The sequence below is a fragment of the Leptinotarsa decemlineata genome, unplaced genomic scaffold (assembly GCF_025532065.1).
Source record: "Leptinotarsa decemlineata unplaced genomic scaffold, Ldec_3_MD MMD2_tig00026361_RagTag_RagTag, whole genome shotgun sequence".
NCBI classification, from domain to species: Eukaryota; Metazoa; Arthropoda; class Insecta; order Coleoptera; family Chrysomelidae; genus Leptinotarsa; species Leptinotarsa decemlineata.
In genome coordinates, this window is record NW_027412704.1 from 669,671 (window position 1) to 691,514 (window position 21,844).

General features: G+C 34.7%; 1 protein-coding gene across 3 annotated transcripts in view; it reads right to left on the reverse strand.

Moving 5' to 3' along the window:
• LOC111509169 (putative transporter SVOPL) overlaps positions 1-18,136 on the reverse strand; it is a 28,226-nt gene extending 10,090 nt beyond the window's left edge. Inside the window, exons 1-5 of one of the 3 annotated variants that reach the window (XM_023164860.2) lie at positions 17,881-18,136; positions 8,018-8,249; positions 5,161-5,241; positions 4,077-4,286; positions 243-405 (exon numbers count right to left, since the gene is read on the reverse strand). In XM_023164860.2, coding sequence (XP_023020628.1) covers positions 243-405; positions 4,077-4,286; positions 5,161-5,241; positions 8,018-8,108 — 545 coding nt within the window. In that variant the 5' untranslated portion in view covers positions 8,109-8,249; positions 17,881-18,136. Of the gene's footprint in view, positions 1-242; positions 406-4,076; positions 4,287-5,160; positions 5,242-8,017; positions 8,250-8,595; positions 9,039-17,098; positions 17,123-17,880 lie in introns of those variants that run through there. The other 2 variants (XM_074184893.1, XM_023164861.2) reach the window with 2 other exon arrangements.
• Between the last annotated feature and the right edge of the window lie 3,708 nt (positions 18,137-21,844).

Here is a 21,844-nt window from a genome sequence, read left to right on the forward strand (position 1 = left end):
TTCAGTTTTATTTAGTCAATTCTAATAAAAATACTATCAGCTCAGTCAAACGACTGTTACATAACAACTGCGCGTCCAAAATGGCCGAAACTTTGGTGAGTAACTGTCAACTGTCAATGAAATTCACTAGCTTTTATTTACTAGTTGAGGTCGGGAACTTTTTAGATCACTCTCGTATTTCCCAAATAGGAATGTCCAGAAGATTTATTAGTTTTGTCCGTAGTGAAAGGAATCGTACTTACATGAAGCCACCACAAAACTTGGCTATAGATAATACCGTTATGTTGGTGGAAAGGGAAACTATTATAGCAAATCCGCCACCGACGATGTAACCATACTTAATGATAGATTTCCTCCCTATCATATCACACAGGCGACCCCAAAATAATGCGCTTGTGACCATTCCTGAAATAAAAAAGAGATTATGAAGATAGCAATAATTAATACACAGTTGGACGAAATTTTCCCACAACTTAGTCCTTAGTTACTTAGTCCCTGTTGAACTTGTCATTAAAGTGATGCAGAACCGTGAAATTATTCAGTCCAAAGTAACCATAACTATGTAAATGTACTGTATAACAGTGAAAACGTTTACCTTGAACTTTTGTTCGGATATATCCATAATCTTTCTGAAGATGCTCGCCAAGAAATAATAGATTTCATATAAAAACATAGAACACTGGGTAATGCTGACTATATTATACCTGCACTTATTTTCAATGGTGAATGAATATGTTATCGTTATAATACTAAACAATTTTCCCGTTTGTTATTCCCTAGAGTTTGACAGTGCCATCTTTCGGCAATAGCTGAGTTTTTCGAGGTAGAATTGGCAATGGATGGCATGGCACGTGTGTTACTCTACGAGATTACAAATTATCAAGTTATTTATGAGACATTGTTCCAACAAAATGGTCTATTTATTTCTTTCGCCATGACAATTTTAGAAATTTCAATCGAGGTAAGTCTGACAAAGAAGAAAGGTCCTAATCTGCCTGCTCATATTTGTCAATAATTCAGAATGAAACTGAGTTGATTTGACGGAAAACTATATGAGATGTTGGATTTCAACAATCCTGGTTCAATAATTTTTTATTTGCAGCTCTGTTTTATTGCAATAAAAAATATGAAGTAGTCGCAATGAAAAAATTAGTAAAACGATGGCTTTTAGTTTGTGAAAATGAGTGAAATAAAATGAATGAATTACTATATGCAAGGCATATTGCGTTTTGTGCATTTATTCCAAATAAATCATAATTTCGAATAAGTAAAAAAATACCGAGTAATTCCCCTAATCATGACCTTGGCCTGTTGGTCAAATCTTCTACGGGAACAGATTGTTGATCTTTTTTTTTCTCTATAATTAAACAGTTGATACCATCCACTTCCTGATACTTCTTGCAAGTTATAAGATGAACTATGACCCGTATGAGCGATTTAAGAAATACATACATAATTTTTACCAACATTTTACATTGATTTATTTGGTTCCCGATAATAACAAATCATTTCTCAAGAATCTCTTGTAAACAAACTATAATGGTTACACAACAAGGTGTGTATCCTTTATTATTTCAAATCATGCAAGTTGGAAATACTATAATTCTACAAATGTAATAATATGACAATTTTATCTACCCATTGTCATTCAAGATTAGTATTTTCAGATACAAAAAAATATTTTTTTTCTGTGATTAGCATTAAACATCAATTTCAGTACCATTTACCGATAATACTCTACACACTTCTTCCAGCGATTCTTTCATCTATGTAACTCGTCCAAATAACACTCGGTGTTTTTCTCTGCAAAAAAATTGTTCATGAAGGTGGTTGCCTCTTCATTTGACGGAAATTTCTGTCCTTCGAGCGCAATTGTTGAATGAGGGAACAATAATAAGTCGCTTGGGACTAGATCTGGTGAGTGAGACGGATGGTCAAGCAGTTCAAACCGTAACTCGTGGATTTTCGCCAAGGAACAGTCCCCAGTGGGACGGTCTGTTGCTTGGGTGGAACAGGATTTTCTTTTTCTGCAAATATGGCCGATATTTCGCAAGTTCTGCCTTCAGCTTGTCAAGTATTGATACGTAGTATGCTCTTGTGATGGGTTTTCCTTTTTGAAGATAATCGACTGACTCTATGACTATCCCAAAAAATCAGTCGTCATCACTTTCCCAGCCAATAAAAATAGTATTAGCTTTTTTTGAAGCCGGTTCATCCTTTGCAGTCCACTGTTTGGACTCTATTTTCTTTTCGGCCGCATAATGGTGTATCCAAGTTTCATCTACAGTAATTAATCAGCAACAAAACTCGGATTCGATACCCAGCGGGGCAGGCACAAAGTATATGCTCTGCTGTTTTCAAACAGAGGCGACACACACTATCTTCCGACAGTCCGAGTCTCTGCATATAATAATAATAATATCATTTATTATGCATAAAAATACATTTATACATGAAAGGAAAAGGGTTAGCCAACCCTTTTCCAACCCAAAAATTATACAGTGAGTATAAGAAAATAATTATAAACATACTTTTTTAGTATCATAACAGTGATAGAGAAGAGAAAAAAATAATGCATCAAATAGTTGCTAATAACGCTTAATATTCTTAACATTATTTTGGTCAATTTAACAATTTCAATGCACCACCATACATTGAATTTTAAATTTTTCAAGTTAGCACTGAACAATAAGCATCTGTGATTTTATTTCTTTCTTAAATTGATGAATATTATGATTTGAAAGAGGTAAAATTTCATTCAGATAAGAAGGTGCTATATAAGAAAAACATCTTTGAAATTTGGAAGTAAGGTGGCTAGGTATGTTGAATGAGTTAATTCCCAAATTGACCATATGTATGTCAGAATGCCTGCTTAATAAACTATATAAATAACTAGGTGTTTTAGTTTAAAGCAACTTAAACAAACAACTTTTTATCAACTATTGGACTCTGTACCTCACATTCAGCTCCTTCATTTTTAACAAAAATGGGGTGGCAGCTCCGTGGCAGCCAAAAGCTTTCAACGCCGCTTGACTCCCCGAGAATAGGTTTTAGACATCCCAAACGTTCGTCATCTCCCAAGCTTTTACGGCCACGTTCAAATTCAGCTGCCAACAGATGTCAACATCTTTCAACAGATGAACAACGAAATTATGTGCTGCTATTTTCATGTTGACGGCAGAAACTTTTCAGGCCCCACCCTCGTAGAAGTGATATGTTCAAAGCCTAGGCAGGTGGATGTCGTAGGAAGTGAATAAAAAAGGCGAGCAACTGCCAAGAAACATATCTGAAAGTAGTTGTTGTTGTCTGAGCAGCCACTTCCGAGGTTTCGAGATATAACCTTCGTCCTCACAGTCAACGTGCATACTACTGAAGATGTCTGTCGCAAAAGCGACAGACAGTCGCTGGCACGACTAAGTTCACTAGTCATGCTAGCTTTAGCATTCGTCGCCAACAGGTATGCTGTTTCATATCTGAACGTAGCTGTGTTCTGTGAATGACTGACTGGCAAGTTACATGTTCACTCATATTTATACAAGAGGGTAGTGGGAGTGTCAATGCGCGCTCACTCCTGATTGGTACACAGTTTTGCTGGGTTGTTGACAGGCTCGCTGCTGGTAGGAGTTGTATTCCAGTGTATTTCTGGCCACGCCTGAATACTTGTTACCAGGTTCTGTTGGCCTTCTTCTCTGTTGAAATTGTTGCTGATACTTATAGATCCATATGGCCTTCTTGTGACGTCGTGCGTAGTGATGCGATGAATTAGACAGGACAACAGTTTCTCCGTATCACGTGGTCTGTTGCTGAAATTGCAGATTTCTGGCGTTGCATAAGGCAGCAGCTGGACCTGTGGCCTTGTATCCTGTTGTTGATTCAGTGTTTGGTAGGTCCGATATAAACTGAGCCACAGGAACAGGGAATCCCGTTAACACCAGTGGCTCTTTTTTGTCTTTGACTGATATAATAGTGCTGCGTAGTTGCTTAGTTGGCTTGCGTATAACAAAATCTTTGTTAGCGCTTTGCATTTATAATGAACAATTATTAGGAAACAGATTATAGAAAATATGGTTTCATACCTGCGAAGGTCATAGCGTTCAACATCCCTTTGTCGCTGAGGGTGAGATTGAGATCGCATTCAGCTATCGGTAAAACGTACGATAAAGCCACTACTTCGAAAATTTCTGCTACGGATGGGAATATCGTCACGAACATCAGGAAGATGTTGTATTTTCCAAAGCCAGTGGCAGCTATAGCTTCTTCGAAAGACGCCGGTTCGGGAACTGAAACTTAATTCCACAACATACATTTTCAACTATTCTACGTTATCTCATAACTAACATTCATAGGAATACTTCACGTTTTCCAAGAGCGGAAAACGTCAAAAGGTTATTCGAAGGATAGCCATTATTTCGTTTTCAAATCCACAAAACATTTTTCAGAATATTACATTGTATTCTTTGTGCTAATAGTCGCCAATTTTGAAAAAAGAATCATCCGGTGTAAGTTAGCGTTTTCGGTAACAACTTTACCGATATATCACCTCAATCGTCCAATTAGTATACTTTGAAACGTCATAAACATAAATAAGCTTAAAAACAGACAGCTTTTTCCTAATTCAATCGTTTTTGTGTATCTTACGGTCAACGATTTTGCCATGTTGGTCCTCATCTTGGACATATTATAGCAGAACCTTTCAAGAATTTCCACTCTTTATAATGAGGCCAATGTTAACGAAGCAGAACGAGAAATAAAGTTTCAAAATATCTACGTTATGAACTGTTCAACTGATAAAATTACCTCAATTTTAAAAGGTATTTTCATTATCTTATTTATACAACTTCCAACTAATTTGTTGTCTAAAAATTCAGAGTCGGCCTTCAATAAGGTACTGCGACAAACTGACAAAAAAGAAGTGCTTTTCTTTTGGAAATCGGTCCACTTCTTTAGAAGAAGAATTTGAAATGACGAACTCAATTCGCTTCTGAATGAAATATTGCTTGTCATCCAGAATAAGTGAATTTAAAACAAGGCGTTCCTCGAAAGCGTGTTAATGGTAGTTCATTTCTTTAATCAGTCTTTACAACATATATCACGTTAATTTTTTTATTTTTTCTTCTTCTTTTTTTATAGATGATTGCTTAGATTTGAAAAAATACTCACCAGATGGTGAGGATCGTCCAGATTCCAAATGAGAACCATCATCAGCTCCTCGAAAAGATGGATTTGTGATTGGTGGAATATCTGAAAAATAAATGAATGAACTGGTCAGTGAAATCAACACACAACTTCAATTGTTTTTCTGTTAAGAGGTTTAATCGGTTAAATAGAGAATATAGTCCGTAGAGACACAAAATTTTATATTGGATTTAATCTCCAGCGATTCAAATCCAACGTGAATCGCTATTTTCGCAGAGGCACCGCTCTCAGAGCGCCTTGAGGATTTTCCTGTAGTGTTTGTGATTCGTTCTTGAAATAAAAGCAGTGGTGTGTTAATTTTGCTGTCCACTGTAAAGTATTTCCAATACCAATTGGAACAGCACAGAGAAGGAATTCCCGCCTCGACATAGGCGTCGGTATATTATTTTTCAGTGGTAGTTTTTCAGTTACTTATTCTTACAATCATAGCAATTGATCACCCCATGAAAAAGTTATCTCAACTGAATTTTTTCATCATGGGTAATTATGAAAAACTTCGAAATTTAAGGTAGTTGATTTCGGAGTCGAAAACTCTAAAATATAATGAAAACACAAATAATCACACCGAATTCTTGTCAAACATATATTTACAAAATAATAGAGGCCAACAAAATGGCTAGAAAAATCAAAATTCTTCTTCGCTATATTCAGATGAGGTGGAATAACGATCGGATCTATGGAACTTTGCACATAATATTTGTTCTCTTCTTTTAAAACGTGTGCCACATAGTTAGAAAAAGTTTTGAAAAATCGGTTTGCAAAACTAATCACTACCTCACCTAACCCCACGAACACACGGCACTGATAAAGAAATATTCTGAAACGGACAAAAAGTTTGTATTCAGCCAGTCCAGCTAGCCGAGCCTTTATTCGCCAACTACATTTGATAGCACGTCTATCCATTCCCAATTGGGAATGGATAGACTATACTCATTTGACAGTGTATGTGTAAAATGCGATAATTTTATCATTCAACTACGTATTAATGAACATCTCTGAAAAACATATCAACAAAAAAAGTAACTGATAAATAACATCAAAGAATCTACTGTGTTTTGCTATTTCTAATCAATATAAATAGTTATAACAACATTGTTTTCCGAATTCGCCCTCAAGATTACAATTTCTTTCAGCCACTACTAATCTGAATTACAAATATCATTTAATTTCAGCCTTGTGAATTAATATTCACGTACTTTCCCAACGAGTATTTTTCCCAAAAGTCGTATATAACTATTGTGAATCATCATTATATAATTAGTATCACCTTTGAAATTAATCCAGCAAGAACTGCGCATTTTTATGTATATCGTTAGCCAGTTATTGTTGTTAAATAAATCATGTATTTCGAGAAATAACTGTAGAAAATTTGTTTGATTCAAGGATGAATAAAATTATCAAATAGCGGTTTGAGGCACATGTCAATTTTTATAGTTAGCTTGAAAATATCCCAAATTAATTTTTGACAAAAAAAAATTTTCATCAATCTCATTCTTGATAAAATGTATATCTTTTTTCGTAAAATACGATGGATCTAACAAAGAACTCCACTTAACAATAACAAACATTGTTTGTCCTTTTCAGTAAACAAACAAATAAAACAAAAAAAAGAATTGTCACAGTTAGTTCAAGTGATTTCAAAAATTCAACGAAAAAGTTTATTGCCAGATACATAAGGAGTTAATTACTTGTCGTGTTGATCATGTCCATGTGTTACATGGGTCAAACTGGAAGAACATTCAAAGCACGTACAAAAGAACACGGAAACAGTTTTCAAAATGAACTCAACTTCATATTTGTTAATGTCGCACCCGAAGGAATCGAGGTTTTGAAGAAATACTGTGAATGCAGAAAAGCAGTCCAAAAATCTAACCAAATATTATGCAACCTAACCTTTTCCAACACATACAGATTCCGTCAAAGAAAACTGAACAAGGCAATTGCTTGCACAGTTGGCGTTCAGAACAAAAATCGCCCTAAGCCATCGAATTCGGTGTGTTGGTGAAAGGCATAAAAGTTAGAAATGTTTTGCATGTTGATCTTCGTTTCTGAAACCCATATTGATGACCGCTCAAGGGCATGGTGGCTTAAGGCTATCTCTATGCTTTTTGATACCACTGATAGACGAAAGAATTTGCATTAAATGGAATTAACGGCCTTGAAACAATTGAAATATTGACCAATCGTCCCAATGGAAGAGCCAAGACCAAAAAAAGCAGGCCAAGTTCGATCAAATGTCGAATGTACGGTCACTAAGGAGTATTATTTTGAAGTTATGCGCCACTTGCAAGAAGCAGTACGGAGAAAACGTCCAGTATTGTGGAAAAACAATCCATGCCTCAGCCACCGTACAAACCAGATTTGGTCCCCTGCGACTTTTTCCTGTTCACAAGACTGGGGAGACCCACGGAAGGACGGCATTTCGCGACGGTTGAGGAGATAGACACTGAATCATGAGAGAGCTCAAAGACATGCCAAAAAGTGCATATCAGAACTGCTTGGAGAATTGAAAAAAACGCTGGCACAATTGTAGGTATTATATCTGAAGGGGACAGCTTTGAGGGGTACAAAATAAAAGTTGATGAAATTGAGAAGAATGAGAATTCATTTTATTTCTTCAACAGACCTCGTGAAAGTTCTCACCTATAATTTTTTATATGAGTATATGTATATTTTGATGGTTATGAATATTTTCAATTATGTACCTATATCTGCGAACAAGCACTGTATTCAATGCCTCAATATAAATTTGTCTTCCATAATTTGGCCGTTACTGTTAGTGTTAATGTTGTTTTTCCTTCTAGTTATTCCATTTGCTTACCTCCCATGAAATCATCGTCACTTGTGTCAAAAGGAACGTGCTCGTATCTTATCTTCCTTTCATCAACACTCTGGTCTTCCAGACGCTCCATATTATGCGTGAGATCACTACCTCGAAGATATAATTATTCTTGTTTCGGTGAACTGATTTGTTGACAACGCTGCAAGTTTTCTTCGGGGGATTCAATTGTTATCCATCGAACTACCCTGGTTCAAATTCTCACCTACAACCTCTGTAAAATACAAGTTTCGTTAGATTAACAGTTTTTCGTTAGTTCACTAACGATCAAGTCCGATCAATTCAACAGATGTAAACAGAAGGAATCCTAACCTACCAACTACCTCACTTGGGTTGTATACTGATTACCTTGGGACAAGAATCTGACGTGAATAGCATGACCGACCTGATACAGAACGTAGATAGCGCTAATTGTTTTGAAAATGAGTTGAAACCAATAATTACTGTGTACCAAAATTGAAAATCTACAAGTTGAACTGGTGAAATCATAACTAACTGATAAAAAGCTGGTTGTACTATCGAATTTCAATTTGGTTTCCAAATAATATGGCATGTGGTACCTCAAAGATATGTACTGGGTCCTTAATCATCTCTCATTTATATTTTTCCATTCCTTATCACATCATAAATACGTTTATAGGGCTGGGGACCCAACACTAATCAAAACTTGATCTGTTACAGACATTCCTTGACTGGGTAAAACATTGTCTCTTAAAGGAGCGAAAGAGACAGCCTTATTTTGAAGACATGAACTTTGTAGGCTGCCAAATTTAGGAAAACATTAGTAACTCATACACCACACTGTCTGATGGATTTTGTTGATTATACGTGTTTTTTGTTGTTGGATGATTCGTGTTGGGAATTCTTGCAGCAGGTTTAGCACCTTCTTGATTTCGATAATAGGTTGCAGAGATATCTATTTTTCTTTAGTAGAAAAACCTATTTGGAACATGGTATATAAAGGTGAACAAATAATGATCCGTCAGACAAACTGACAGTAGCGAACTAACTGTTTTTTTCTGTGATAACTGAACCCAACAAAAACTGCAACTGCAGGAAAAACTAACACTGTTCCTCCATTTAAATACGTTTACAGAGTGACCACTTATAGGTATTCGTATAAAATTGTGTGAGGTTTTCACTAAAGAGTTCACAAAAGTGCTACATGTGTTTTGCTTTAAGATACTTTCCTGTGGCGTATTCATACTGACTCAATTCTTCATAATTAGTGCTTCACGAAACAATTTGAATTATGCAACGTTATACGTACTCAATGACTGAAAATTTCACCTGAGTTTAGCTATATATGGAGTGGTTTGAAACTCTGGCCATTGAAGAAGCCCACATAAAGTCCCGAGTCTGGTTGAGATACGTTGTCGAAACCTTCATAGTATGGACCATGGGAATACAGAACTACACACCTTCGTGAAGCACATCAACAACGTAAGTCCTTCTATGACTTTCACAATAGAGAAAGAAGTCCACAACCAACATGGGTTTCTGAGTAAAAAATCCACCACTACAGCTATACATTCATATTATATAGAGATTGTGAACTATATCGAAGCTGGGGAGTGCCCTGTTGGGATATTCTGCGATCTCAGCAGGGCCTTTGACTGTGTTGATCATTTTCTCAAGTGAACTACACAGTTATAGCATAAGAAGTATACCGTTTGCATGGCTAACGAACTATCTTTCTTATATGGCCCCCCTCGAATTAGGAGTACCTCAAGGGTCGATATTGGGACCCATATTGTTTGTATTGTATATACATGATTTGGAGTATGCAGCGCCCGGAACATTCATTACAATGTATGCAGATAACACGTCTATTATAATCTCTGACAAATCAGATTCAGCTTTGAACGAAAAATGGAAGTACTTAAAGTTTTTAGGTCTTCACGTTGATGAACCACTGTGTGTTCCTAATCAAAACAATTAACTCTATATTTCATATCAGTTCCGAAATATCAGTCAAAACCATGCATATCTTTAAAAAATAACTCAAGGATTTTCATGTTGATAAATGTAATTATCGTTTTGAAAAGAAGCATATTGATGAGTAGGTAATTTTCATTATTTTTTTCCAGGAACTTCTAAGTCTCCTATCTCTTTCTTTGACGATTCCTATACAAATTTTATAACTTTGCCAAAATGGAAAATATAGATTCATTATTTATTATTATTATTGTTATAGTAGTGATTAAGTTCATGCTCCTTTGCCAAAATATGGTTGGCAGCAGTGAAATTGGTCATCACATTCAAAAAACTTTTACTATGTTCTTTTATTCGTTGGGTAACGGTTCCCCCCGTTTGGCCAATATGAAGTTGCAAGCAAGAACCAAAAGTCAACATATTTACTCCTGAACTATTTCCTGATTTGTCATGTTCAGCAAAGTGAACCCATTCATAAATATTTTATTAGCCAGTTTGTTAGTACACATTAGCCAAACCTCTATTTCGTTAATGGATTCCTTCAATTAAAATTCGATTGATTGTCAGCAAAATAATCAAAACAAAGTAATAGTTCTTCAATCTGTTGAGTTGTTCCACTTTCATTGAAAACGGTCATACCAGGTTAATAGTACATTGATGTACTAGAAACCCTGAATATTTGCAAATGCAAATTAATTGTAATCTCAATGTAATTGATTATTTTATCTAGTTTGTTCACTACTTGCGAACTGTCAAACTCATCCATTTCTTTGAAAAACACTCCAGCATCATGAGATTATCGTGTTTTACTTCCAACTTTCCATGCCAAGCATTCTAAGAATCTTGTTTGCTGCATGAATTTGTACAGGCCCCTGTTGAATATTTTTCAGGACACAATCTAGAGCCAGTACGTCATTCTACAGCCCTATTTTATAGAAGCATGCTCCCAATGGACAATTTTCAGCAGCACTGCTCTTAGATTATTTTTCAGGCATTTCCTTTATGAAGGTTATGATTTGGTTCTGTCCCACAGATTTTGCTACATCCAGAACTGGTTCAGGACCAATATAATATATGGTGCTTGATGATTCTTGAGTGTCCAAGAACCCAGGATGAAGTCAGGTGTAACGAAAAAGTTCAGACTTTTCACTCAGTTTTTAGAGTAATCTGCAAATGTTTCAAAAGTTCTGTTCCAGAACAGTTAAATCCTCGAGTCATATTTGTTGCAAATCAATACTTTTCTTAATGATTTCTGTGAATTCCACAAGTACCTGATAAAAATCAGCACCTTATTACATCATGTATCTTTCTCCATTCAAGTGGGAAATACATACTTTCAAGTATATTAATCAAACAAGATGTCTACGGCAAGATTACACTGGGTCTTTTCATCAGATCAAAATGTTTCATTTTGTCATTCATTTTTCATTTGCGGTGTTTAACCTTGAAGAGTTGTTCTATTCATGATGATAAAAAGTTTGCACAAAGATTATTTGAGAATAAGAATTCGTTTTTTTTGCACTTTGATACATTTCTGGGTGAACCAGAATATGTTTTCAATAATTAGGAATATAGAGTCCAATCTATGAATTTGAAATTTTCTCCTTCGAATAAATGAATGACGCCGTGGTCAATAATTCTGTTGTGACCCTGTGTATTAGCATTATCGATGTATTGAGGAATTACGCACCCAGTAGGGAAGTATTGTTTAATGTATAAGTAAATATAAATCACTGAAGAGCAATAATAAAAAAATGGCTTCTAATATGTCTATAATCAATAGATCAAGCAATAATGTCAATAATTCTGTCAAATACAGATCTCGAGCTTGAGAGTTACAAACAAGTAAACAAACAAACAAACATACATACATACATACAAAAATGCATGCATACATACATTCATAGATACAGGTGAAGCTAATGAAAGCGTGTTGATAAAAATTAAAAAAAAAAAACGAAGAACCTCGAATTGAAAATATGTGGAAATTATTAATTCATATCCTTCCTTCGAATTGACTTAAAATTTTAATTTTGTCAATAAATATGTAAATGTTCGTACTTTTGTTGAAAAATCAAAAACAAAGCAGTAAAAGATAAAGAACCGACTTTTTCAGTAATTATTTCATATTATATAGAGATTGTTAACTATATTGAAGCAGGGAAGTGCCCTGTTGGGGTATTCTACGATCTCAGCAGGCCTTTGACTGTGTTGATCATTTTCTTAAGTGAACTACACAGTTATAGCATAAGATGTATACCTTTTGCATGGTTAACGGACTATCTTTCTTATATGGCCCTCCTCGAATTAGGAGTACCTCAAGGGTCGATATTGGGACCCATATTGTTTGTATTGCCATTGAAACCTATTTGGGTTTATTGTAGCTTACACCAAATCAAATTCGCTAAATGAGGCCAGTTTCTTGAAGAAACCAATTACTTGATTTAGGTCGAATGGCAGAGTAAAATTCTGCTCAACTCTGGAAACCTGAATCGGTCCACAGCCGGGCAGGCATAAATTTCATGTTCTGCTGTTCCATCATCTTCCAAACAGGCAGTACGCACTGTTTTCCGACAGTCCAAGTTTCTACATATGATAATTCAGATGACAGTGACATGTAACTAGACCTATTGGTCAACTGGCGGATCTAACAAAAACACTGAACCTCTTCTTTGCAGTTCAGTCCAGTTGATCAGTGTTTGTTTGGCAAAGCCTAAAGAGGTGCCAGTGACAGGTTCTGGTCCAATGAAACCGCTTTCAGCCCCGTCCCTTGCGAGGGTATGAGCAGCTCCATTTCCTTCAAGGCCGTGGCAGTTCAACACCAACTTGGATGTTACTGGATAAGGGCCTGGTGTTCGATCCAATTTCTCCACTAATCAGTGGCGTTGATTTTCGCTTCAAATACCGTCACATAGATACCTTGGCAAGTTGATATGTCTGTCGTGGGTCTTCGTCTGTACAAACGTTCACCAGAACTTAAAGTATTTTTGATCTACCTATGAACCTATGTTCTCCTCCCGGAGAATCCAATTCTCAGCGGGAATAGGACTGCATCAGGCAAGGCGTTGATGACAGTGACTTTCATTGCCAGTAGTTTGTTACGTTACACATAAGCCAGTTTTGTGCAATTGGTTATATGCACAACTCTGTATGCTCTTCATTTAGATCTAGCCTCACCCAGATGATGTAGAGAAAAGGTGGGTCTAGAAAGGATTTTCTTGGCTACTGGTGGTTTTGATGACACCAAGGACAGCCAGTGTAATTGCACCCAAGAACTAACTACGCCACCAGGCAATTAATTTTCGAGAGATCATTGGTTTGAAAATCATCACATATACCCAAATGATTTATTTAGCTAGACCCCAAGATTTTCCAAAGAACTTTTGACATGTCCATTGGAACAGTCTGGCTTTGCAAACTTCCACATGTGAGCATTTTAGGTTAGTTTTTTGTCAAGGAGAATTCCTAGATTTTTCACCTCCCCTACAAATGATATAACCTCTACATTAGGAAAACATTAGGAAAAAGTGGAAAAAATCATCCAGACCATCGAAATGTTGATGCTTCCTCTGGTGACTGAATCATATGCTGAAGATTTTTGAGAAAAACAACTTGGATTGTGTGTTTCAAAGATCATCCTGATCATCAGATTCATACAGGGTGGGCCTGTTTATAAGGGGGCAAGTTTGACTCAAAAACATTCAACACAATAAGAGGATGTGTTGTTTCCGAATTTTTTCAATAGATATGGGCGTCAGGTGATTTATCAATTTATGTATTGCTCAATAATCAAACACGTTCAAGATTGATTGAATAGGTTTAATACCTACACTTAAATACCAAATACCGACAGGATTGGGGATTCTCGATGAAAAACTAGGATGCAGTTCTAACAAAGATATTTCACAGTTCTAGAGTTAGTGATTATTTGGAACGTTCTTTGAAACAGAGTTCAAATTACAGTGTAAAAACGTGAACAAAAAAAACAAGTGCTTTATTTTTACTCGTCAAATTGGAAATAATTTTAAAACAGACACATGACAAGCAAATCCAGAACTTTCTTTTTAACTATTAGTTTTGTACAAGAGATGTTGGACCAGCTAAAATGTTTCAACTAGAGAAATACTACTCAGCGCAGCGATCAGATTTGTTAACTTTGTTTTCTAAATATAAAATTAGTGTATAGTTATATCAATGCATATACAGGGTGTTCCTTAAACACATGCTGATATTTAAGGACGTAATTCTTAGACCCATTTTAAGGAAAAACCGTCCTATGGACGTATGTCCTAAACGCCTTAACTTTTGAGATACAAGGTGGCAAAGTTTTCAAAAATAATCAGTTTTTTAATAATAACTGAGATAATTTTGAAGACATCTCTGGCATATTTGGTACATATGTTCCATGCCTCAAGGCGCATTTTCTGATGTACAATTTTCTTAATTTTCTCTGCCAGTGGCGTACGTACGAGTTTTGAAATGTATATTTTTGGCGAAAAAAATACTACGCCACTGCTTTATCTTGAATTAAAAATTATTTTTAAAATCTCCATACATTTTTGAGCACATTCGATTTGCTGGGTTTTCTTTGTCCGACGCATAGTTTTCGCTCAAAAAATTAAAAATCGCTTTACTTAGGGATAAATTCCTTAAAAATCTGATGCGGTATCGTGCATCGACTGAAAGCAAACTAAGAGATCAGATTTGTTGCAAAATAATTGAGGATCTAAAAGGTATTTGTTTGCTGTCAGATGCACTGTTCTCAATTAAAATTACGTCATAACGCAGCACCGCTTAATAATTTTTGAAAACATAAATTAAATTATCCTGGAATAAATGACGTGTAGCAGAATTTATTTACTGCACCTCTTGGAAATATGGAGTTTGTCGATATGTGATTTCTTTTAAAGATTAAAAGCAGAAAAAACAGCGTACCCACCATAGCAATAAAAAACGAATTCTCTGTATGTACAAACGTCAGTAGCTAATATTGATATTGATTTAAAGTAAGGTGTTGGTGTTAAAAAATGTCACAGCGCGTTTTGATTGATTTTGAAGTGTTATTGAAGTTATTTTGGTAGTCCGCTGTTTTTCTGAATATCAGTAAATATGGTAAATTATACGAATGCGGAAATGCCGCAAATGCATTACGTATGTGGCCTTGCCGATGGTAATGCAACAGAAGCCAGCCCCATTTATCAGGAAAGATATACTAATCGTGCCTTACCAGATAGCCGAACCTTTTCAAATATTCATCGTCGACTTGGGGAAACTGGTAGTTTCAAGAAAGGGACTCCGGAAGGTAGACCTCGTGTAGTAAGAACTCCTGAAATTGAGGAAGCGGTGCTGCAAGAAATTGAGGAACATCCTAAGACGAGTACGAGGAAGATCGCTAGAACTCTGGATATTTGTCATATTTGTTTGACGTATTTTGGTTGATTTTTTGTTATACCCATACCATATTTCAATAGTGCAGGCATTACTCCCCAGAGATTTTCCACAGCGTGTGAACTTCAATCAGTGGTATCTACAAAGTATTGCACTAAATCCGCAGTTTGAGACACATCGCAGACGAAGCAAATTTTTCTCGGAATGCCATTCTAAATTTCCATAACAATCATGTGTGGGCTGAAGAAAATCCCCATGCAATAACCGAAACCCATTTCCAACACCAATTTTCGGTTAATGTATGGGCAGGAATTATAGGTGATCATCTAATAGGCCCATTTTTTCTACCAGGACGCCTTGATGGTCGTTCTTATTTACACTTTCTCGAAGAAGACTTACCTGAGTTATTGGAAGATGTGCCACTTTCGTTGAGGAATCGAATATGGTACATGCACGATGGCGCCCCTGCTCATTTCAGTGTAACTGTCCGAAATCATTCAAACACAGTTTATCCTAATCGTTGGATAGGTCGCGGAGGACCTCAGCAATGGCCAGCAAAATCCCCCGATCTCAACAGTTTAGATTTTTTTTATGGGGTCACCTTAAAACTCTTGTGTATAAAACTCCCGTTAATACTTTAGAAGATTTAAGAGAGCGAATAGTTGCCTCGTGTGAAACTATACGAAATACGCCGGGAATATTTGAACGGGTGCGTAATTCCATGCGTAGAAGGGCGGAAGCATGCATACTAAGTGCAGATGGCCACTTCCAAAAATTTTCATAATCAGTTTTGGTATTATTACTAATCAACAAATTTGTGCTTTTCATTTAGATTTACTGTCACAAAATAAAATAAAACTCGTTTTTGTGATAAATTTATTTTTTTGCAGATTATGTTTTCAAATATTATTAGGGAATTGGTAATGCGTTATGAAGCAATTTTCAGATTCTCATTCATTTTAGAATTGATTTAATTTCTTAGTTTGCTTTCTGTCGATTTTTATTTTTTTGAGTGGAAATCATGCGTCGGACAAAGAAATACCAGGAGATCAAATTTTCTCAAAAATTAATGAGAATTTTAAAAATGATTTTATTTTGAAAAGAAAGCATTGGCGTAGTTCTTTTTCCCCAAAAATATTCAATGCGAAACCCGTAGGGATGCCACTGTTTGAAAAAATACAAATTTGTGTACATCAGAAAATGCGCCTTGAGGCATGGAACATATGTACCAAATATGCCAAAGATGTCTACAAAATTATCTCAGTTATTATTAAAAAACTGATTATTTTTGAAAAGTTTGCCACCCTGTATCTCAAAAGTTAAGGCGTTTAGGACATACGTCCATAGGAAGTTTTTTTTCTTAAAATGGGTCTAAGAATTACCTCCTTAAATATTAGCATGTGTTTAAGGAACACCCTGTATACGATTTTCCAACAGGTATAGTCGAAGTAAATGATATTGTGCGTACTTAAAGTTGTCGGCACTCTCAAAGACCAAAAAAAAAACCAATACATAAAAATGAGCCGTCTACTAAGTAGTCCACGTGAACCGTAGAATTGGGGGTTCGTATTGAATAATTTTTACTAACAGAGTTTTATGGTTGGCTGAAGAGTCGTGTTACGGTGACGAATAGAAATCGGGAATGCGGGGATGGTTATCGCCGTCGTGTCATCAATGTTCAGTTCAGGAACTGATCTCGATTTGAGTATTGAAATTCGATATTGGTGCGGTTATAATTACCTAAATTTTTTGTTTTCTGTTTAAAATGTGACGTCCTTAGACAAGTACTAATAGTAATAGCGAGTGTGATAACAACGTAGACTTTTTCCAGTGTAGTGATTCCAATAGCGATGATGTTACGAAAGGGTGGACTGATGGTTCGAGAATGTGTACGCCTAACATGCCTACAAACAAAATTTGAAAAGAAGGTAATAGAGCTAATTGAAGAAGAAGAATCGAATATTACCGAAGAAGACTGGCAGAAAAGGAATAACAAATAATTTTAGTTGAAAAAGACTATATGGAGACTGTACACTTCCATATAAATGTTGGAAATAAATTCATTATTGATTTAAATGACGACAGTGATAGAGAAAGTATTATACAACTGTATGTTGTTTTAAAGAAATGAAGTGATTTGATTCAAACGAATGAAAAATTTCAAATTCAAAGATAGAAAGCGCTAAATGAAAGACCCTATATTATTATTTACATTTTCACGAGCTATGGTAACTCATTATTATTATTAATGAAGTCATTAATTGTTTGAAATATTTAAGCAAACACCACCTATGTGCAGGTTGGAAAAGTATTAGACATACTTCAAGAAGCGATTATATAATGGATGAACGGTTGCGGTTTTTTAAACTATTATATCAAGTGAAAATAATAATAGTATTCTGGAAATATCTCAGGAAAATATTCCACGAAGCTATTTATTTTGAGTTCAAGTAAGCAATAATAATATCCCGGAAATGTTTCAGAAAACCATGTCAGCCTTTCTTGTACATCATTCAACTCACCCTGTATATGGTACAAAACAAAAATTCAACATAAAGCCATGTATCCCCAAGTTCGATATATTTTTCTGTCAGGTGGAGAAAAAACAGCACTTCCCAATTTTTTCCGGGATCACGAATGTAAACACAAATAGACGGAGAGCACAATAATCGAAAACCAAAACTGTCGTCCGTGTCAAGTTACCGAAGCCGGCGAAAATAAAAATAGAAACGAAGCGCAAAAACGAGAGCCTTTATACAAATTCTCCATTTTAGGATTATTGGAATGAACGAGTGGGGTGCCAGGGCAGCTCAAACCGGCAGTTGCAGAACTGGAATCTTCGGTGTGTTATTATCTGGGTAGAAGCGAAGAAGTTTTTTCTTTCAAGAGCGAGATACGCGGTTCGTCGGAATTGGAATTATCAGAAGAGAATTCAGTGTTGGTTTCATAGTTTGGCTGACTGATATCACAGTGGATGAAGTCTTGTTTTGTAATCGCGTGATTAATTGCATCGCGACTGTTTTTTGTTGATGATTACATTGTTTCTTTTGAGAAAAATGTGAAGTTTTGTTTTATGGTTCGTATGTTTTTATATGAAGACGAATCATTCATAATTGGACTGACGTACCGGGTCTGATGAATCTACTAGTGAATACCGTATAAAACCTCCCACATAAAAATAATGATTACACAAAAAATTATAGCACGCCGCCTATGCCATACAAAGAAACTGCCGACGTTCGGTAACTATTTAGTTTTTATACCATTCGAATGGATTTCGTTTATGCCATAAATGTTATTTAAACGTAAATATAATTCTTTATAAAGGAGGTTTAAAAGAGTGAAAATTCTACCGCAAATTCCAAAAATATAATTTAAATTTTGTATAAATTGGGAAAAAAAAAATGAAAAATTTTTGGTTTGGCAAATAAGTGAGAAGTGTTAGGAAAAATCGAATTTTCTGGAAAAGATGAAGCTGAAAATTGTGATATTTTGAGAATAGAAATTGTGAAAATTTACCAATTCACAGTAATTGATGAATTTGAAAGAGAATTCGAAAATTAAAAAAAAAAACATTATTTTCATTTCCCGAAATGATATTAGATTTCAAGAAACGAATGAAAATGTTCGGTTGGAATTTTGAAACAAAACTCGAAATCTCTAAAAAATTCCCTTCGAATTTCCAAAAATGAGTTGGGAACTTGGAAAAATGATGGAAATTTTCAGTAATAGGTAAATTGAGAAAAATGAAAGAAAATTTGAAAAAAATTCAATATTTTTATTTCCCGAAGTAATATAAAATTTCAAGAAACAAGTGAAAATTTTCGGTTGGAATTTTGAAACAAAAATCGAAGTCTCTGAAAAATTTTTTCGAATTTTCAAAGATAAATTAATAATTTGGAAAACATTGAAAAATATTCAATATATTTATTTCCCGAAATGATATAAAATTTCAAAAAACGAGTGTAAATTCTCGGTTGGAATTTTGAAACAAAAATCGAAGTCTCTGAAAAGTTTTTTCGAATTTTAAAAAATAAATTGATAATTTGTAAAAAATTGAAAAATATTCAATATATTTATGTCACGAAATGATATAAAGTTTCAAGAAACGAGTGAAAATTTTCGCTTGGACTTTTGAAACAAAAATCGAAGTATAAAAAGAAATTCCGTACAAATTTCCAAAACTGAGTTGGGGATTTGGAAAAATAGTGGAATTTTTCAGTAATAAATTGAGAAAAATTAAAGAAAATTTGAAATTTCCCGAAATAATATAAAATTTCAAGAAACGAGTGAACATTTTCAGTTGGAATTTTGAAACAAAAATCGAAGTATCTAAAAAGAAATTTCCTTCCAATTTCCAAAACCAAGTTGGGAATTTGGAAAAATAGTGGAATTTTTCAGTAATAAATTGAGAAAAATGAAAAATTTGGAAAAAATTCAATATTTTTCTTTCCCGGAATAATATAAAATTTCAAGAAACGAGTGGAAATTTTTGGTTGGAATTTTGAAACAAAAATCGAAGTATCTAAAAAGGAATTTTTTCGAATTTCCAAAACTAAGTTATAAATTGGGAAAAATAGTGGAAATTTTCAGTAGTCAATTGAGAAAATGTGGCTTGATTTCCAAATTTCGAATAAAATGGAAGAAAAACTCAAAGAAAATTAAAAAAAATAAATATTATCATTTCCCAAAACAAAAAATTTCGGTTGAAAAAAACAAATCAACTCAAACAAATCAAATCAATTTTATTTCTCTGCGACAATATAAAATTGTATAAGAACAGTCAGGTAGGTAGGTAGGAGAAAACAGTGTCTATGGAAAAACCGTTTTGACTTTCCACTTTTCATTTCTTTGGAAATTCCACCCCATGATAGTAATGAAGAAAATCAAAATAAGCCTCATTTGTAAGCTTCATTATGGATTTTCATAAAGTATTTTCATCAAAAACCTGCAGACCACGGTCAAAAAAAACCCGAAAATAGCTTTCACACAAAAAATTAACATTCTTTAATCAACGGAATCACCCACAAGAATTCTTGGGGTATCTGTTTTTCTGAGTCGGTTTTTCAGAATTACTCTTGCTTTCTTGAAAGTAGTTATTGAATCAACACCCATTGTTCGTTCAATTTAAAGAATATTGTCATATTAATTAATTGCAAGTCCCTGTTCATGTCAAGATAAACGACTATAACATATTTCATGTTTTCTAAACTGGTTTTAATACTGCATAGTGCTAATGAGGACTCGTAATCGATGTGAAAAATACACAAAAAATGTATACTGTCTGCAAAACAAACAAGTCGTTATTCAAAAAACCAACAGTCATGGGGATTTCCCAAACATTAAAAAGTTAGTATTTATCTTATATCCAATGAATAAAAAAATTCAATTATAATTTTGCAACACATTGTAATTATGAGTTATTTGGAAAATATTTGACACACCAAAAACTAAATATCAAACACGTTTCTGAATTATACAAAAAAAATTCTGAGAATTAGGCGTGATATCTAGAATATAGGTAATCCAGTAAATTATTCTCAAAAATAAACAAATTTGTTTGATAACAGAGGTGAATGGCAAAGTTCAAGTTTATATAGTTTCACATAAATTGTGATTCCCAGTCATGTATTACAGAAACAAGAAAAATATGTCCTGTTTTCAAATTCAAAGACTCAGCTGATATATCAAAGTATAGGCCAATTTTTATGTTAGGTAACTTTGGAAATTTGTTTGAGGTTATTTTGTACGATTGTACCTGCTAAGTCCTGACACAAATATAAAGAAATTAATCGAAAACAGTTCTAGATGAATAATTAGACGGAACACAAACAAACTATCTCCTAACTGCTATATAACTATGTATTTTCCCTAACAACTGAACAAGAACATGTATGACATGTGAACCCAGGTCGATGTTATAAATTTTGACTTGCAAAAAGCCTTCTTTATGGTTTTTCCTCTGGCTTATTACTGCTTTTACAATCATATTCATTTGTCTAGTACCAATACGTCGAAATTGTGGCTTACCGTTCTAGTCTAGCTACCTCAGGCGTTCCACAAGCTTCAAACCTCCGGCCGCTATTATTCTTATTGTTCATTGATGACATCAATGCCGATGATCTTGAAATATATAGAATAATTGAAAATACCTCAGACTGTTAGAATTTACAGTCTGATATTGATAAGATCAATGCGTGGTGTTCCAGAAATGAGCTCAACTTGAATACTTCGTAATGATCCGTGATAGAAAGCACATCACCAAATTCAACTACAAATTAGGGAGACGTCAGGAAGTCAAGGGTTTGGGCATTGTTTTCGATAAAGGATTAACTTTTTCCTCACACATGAACCAAGATGTTTCCTCTGCAAAAAGGGTGTATGGCCTTTTGCTGAGTCAAAGTAGATATTTTCAACACATTGCTACAATGATCTCCATTTCTTACTGCTTTATCAAAGGTAAGTTGGAATACATGGTACCCGCTC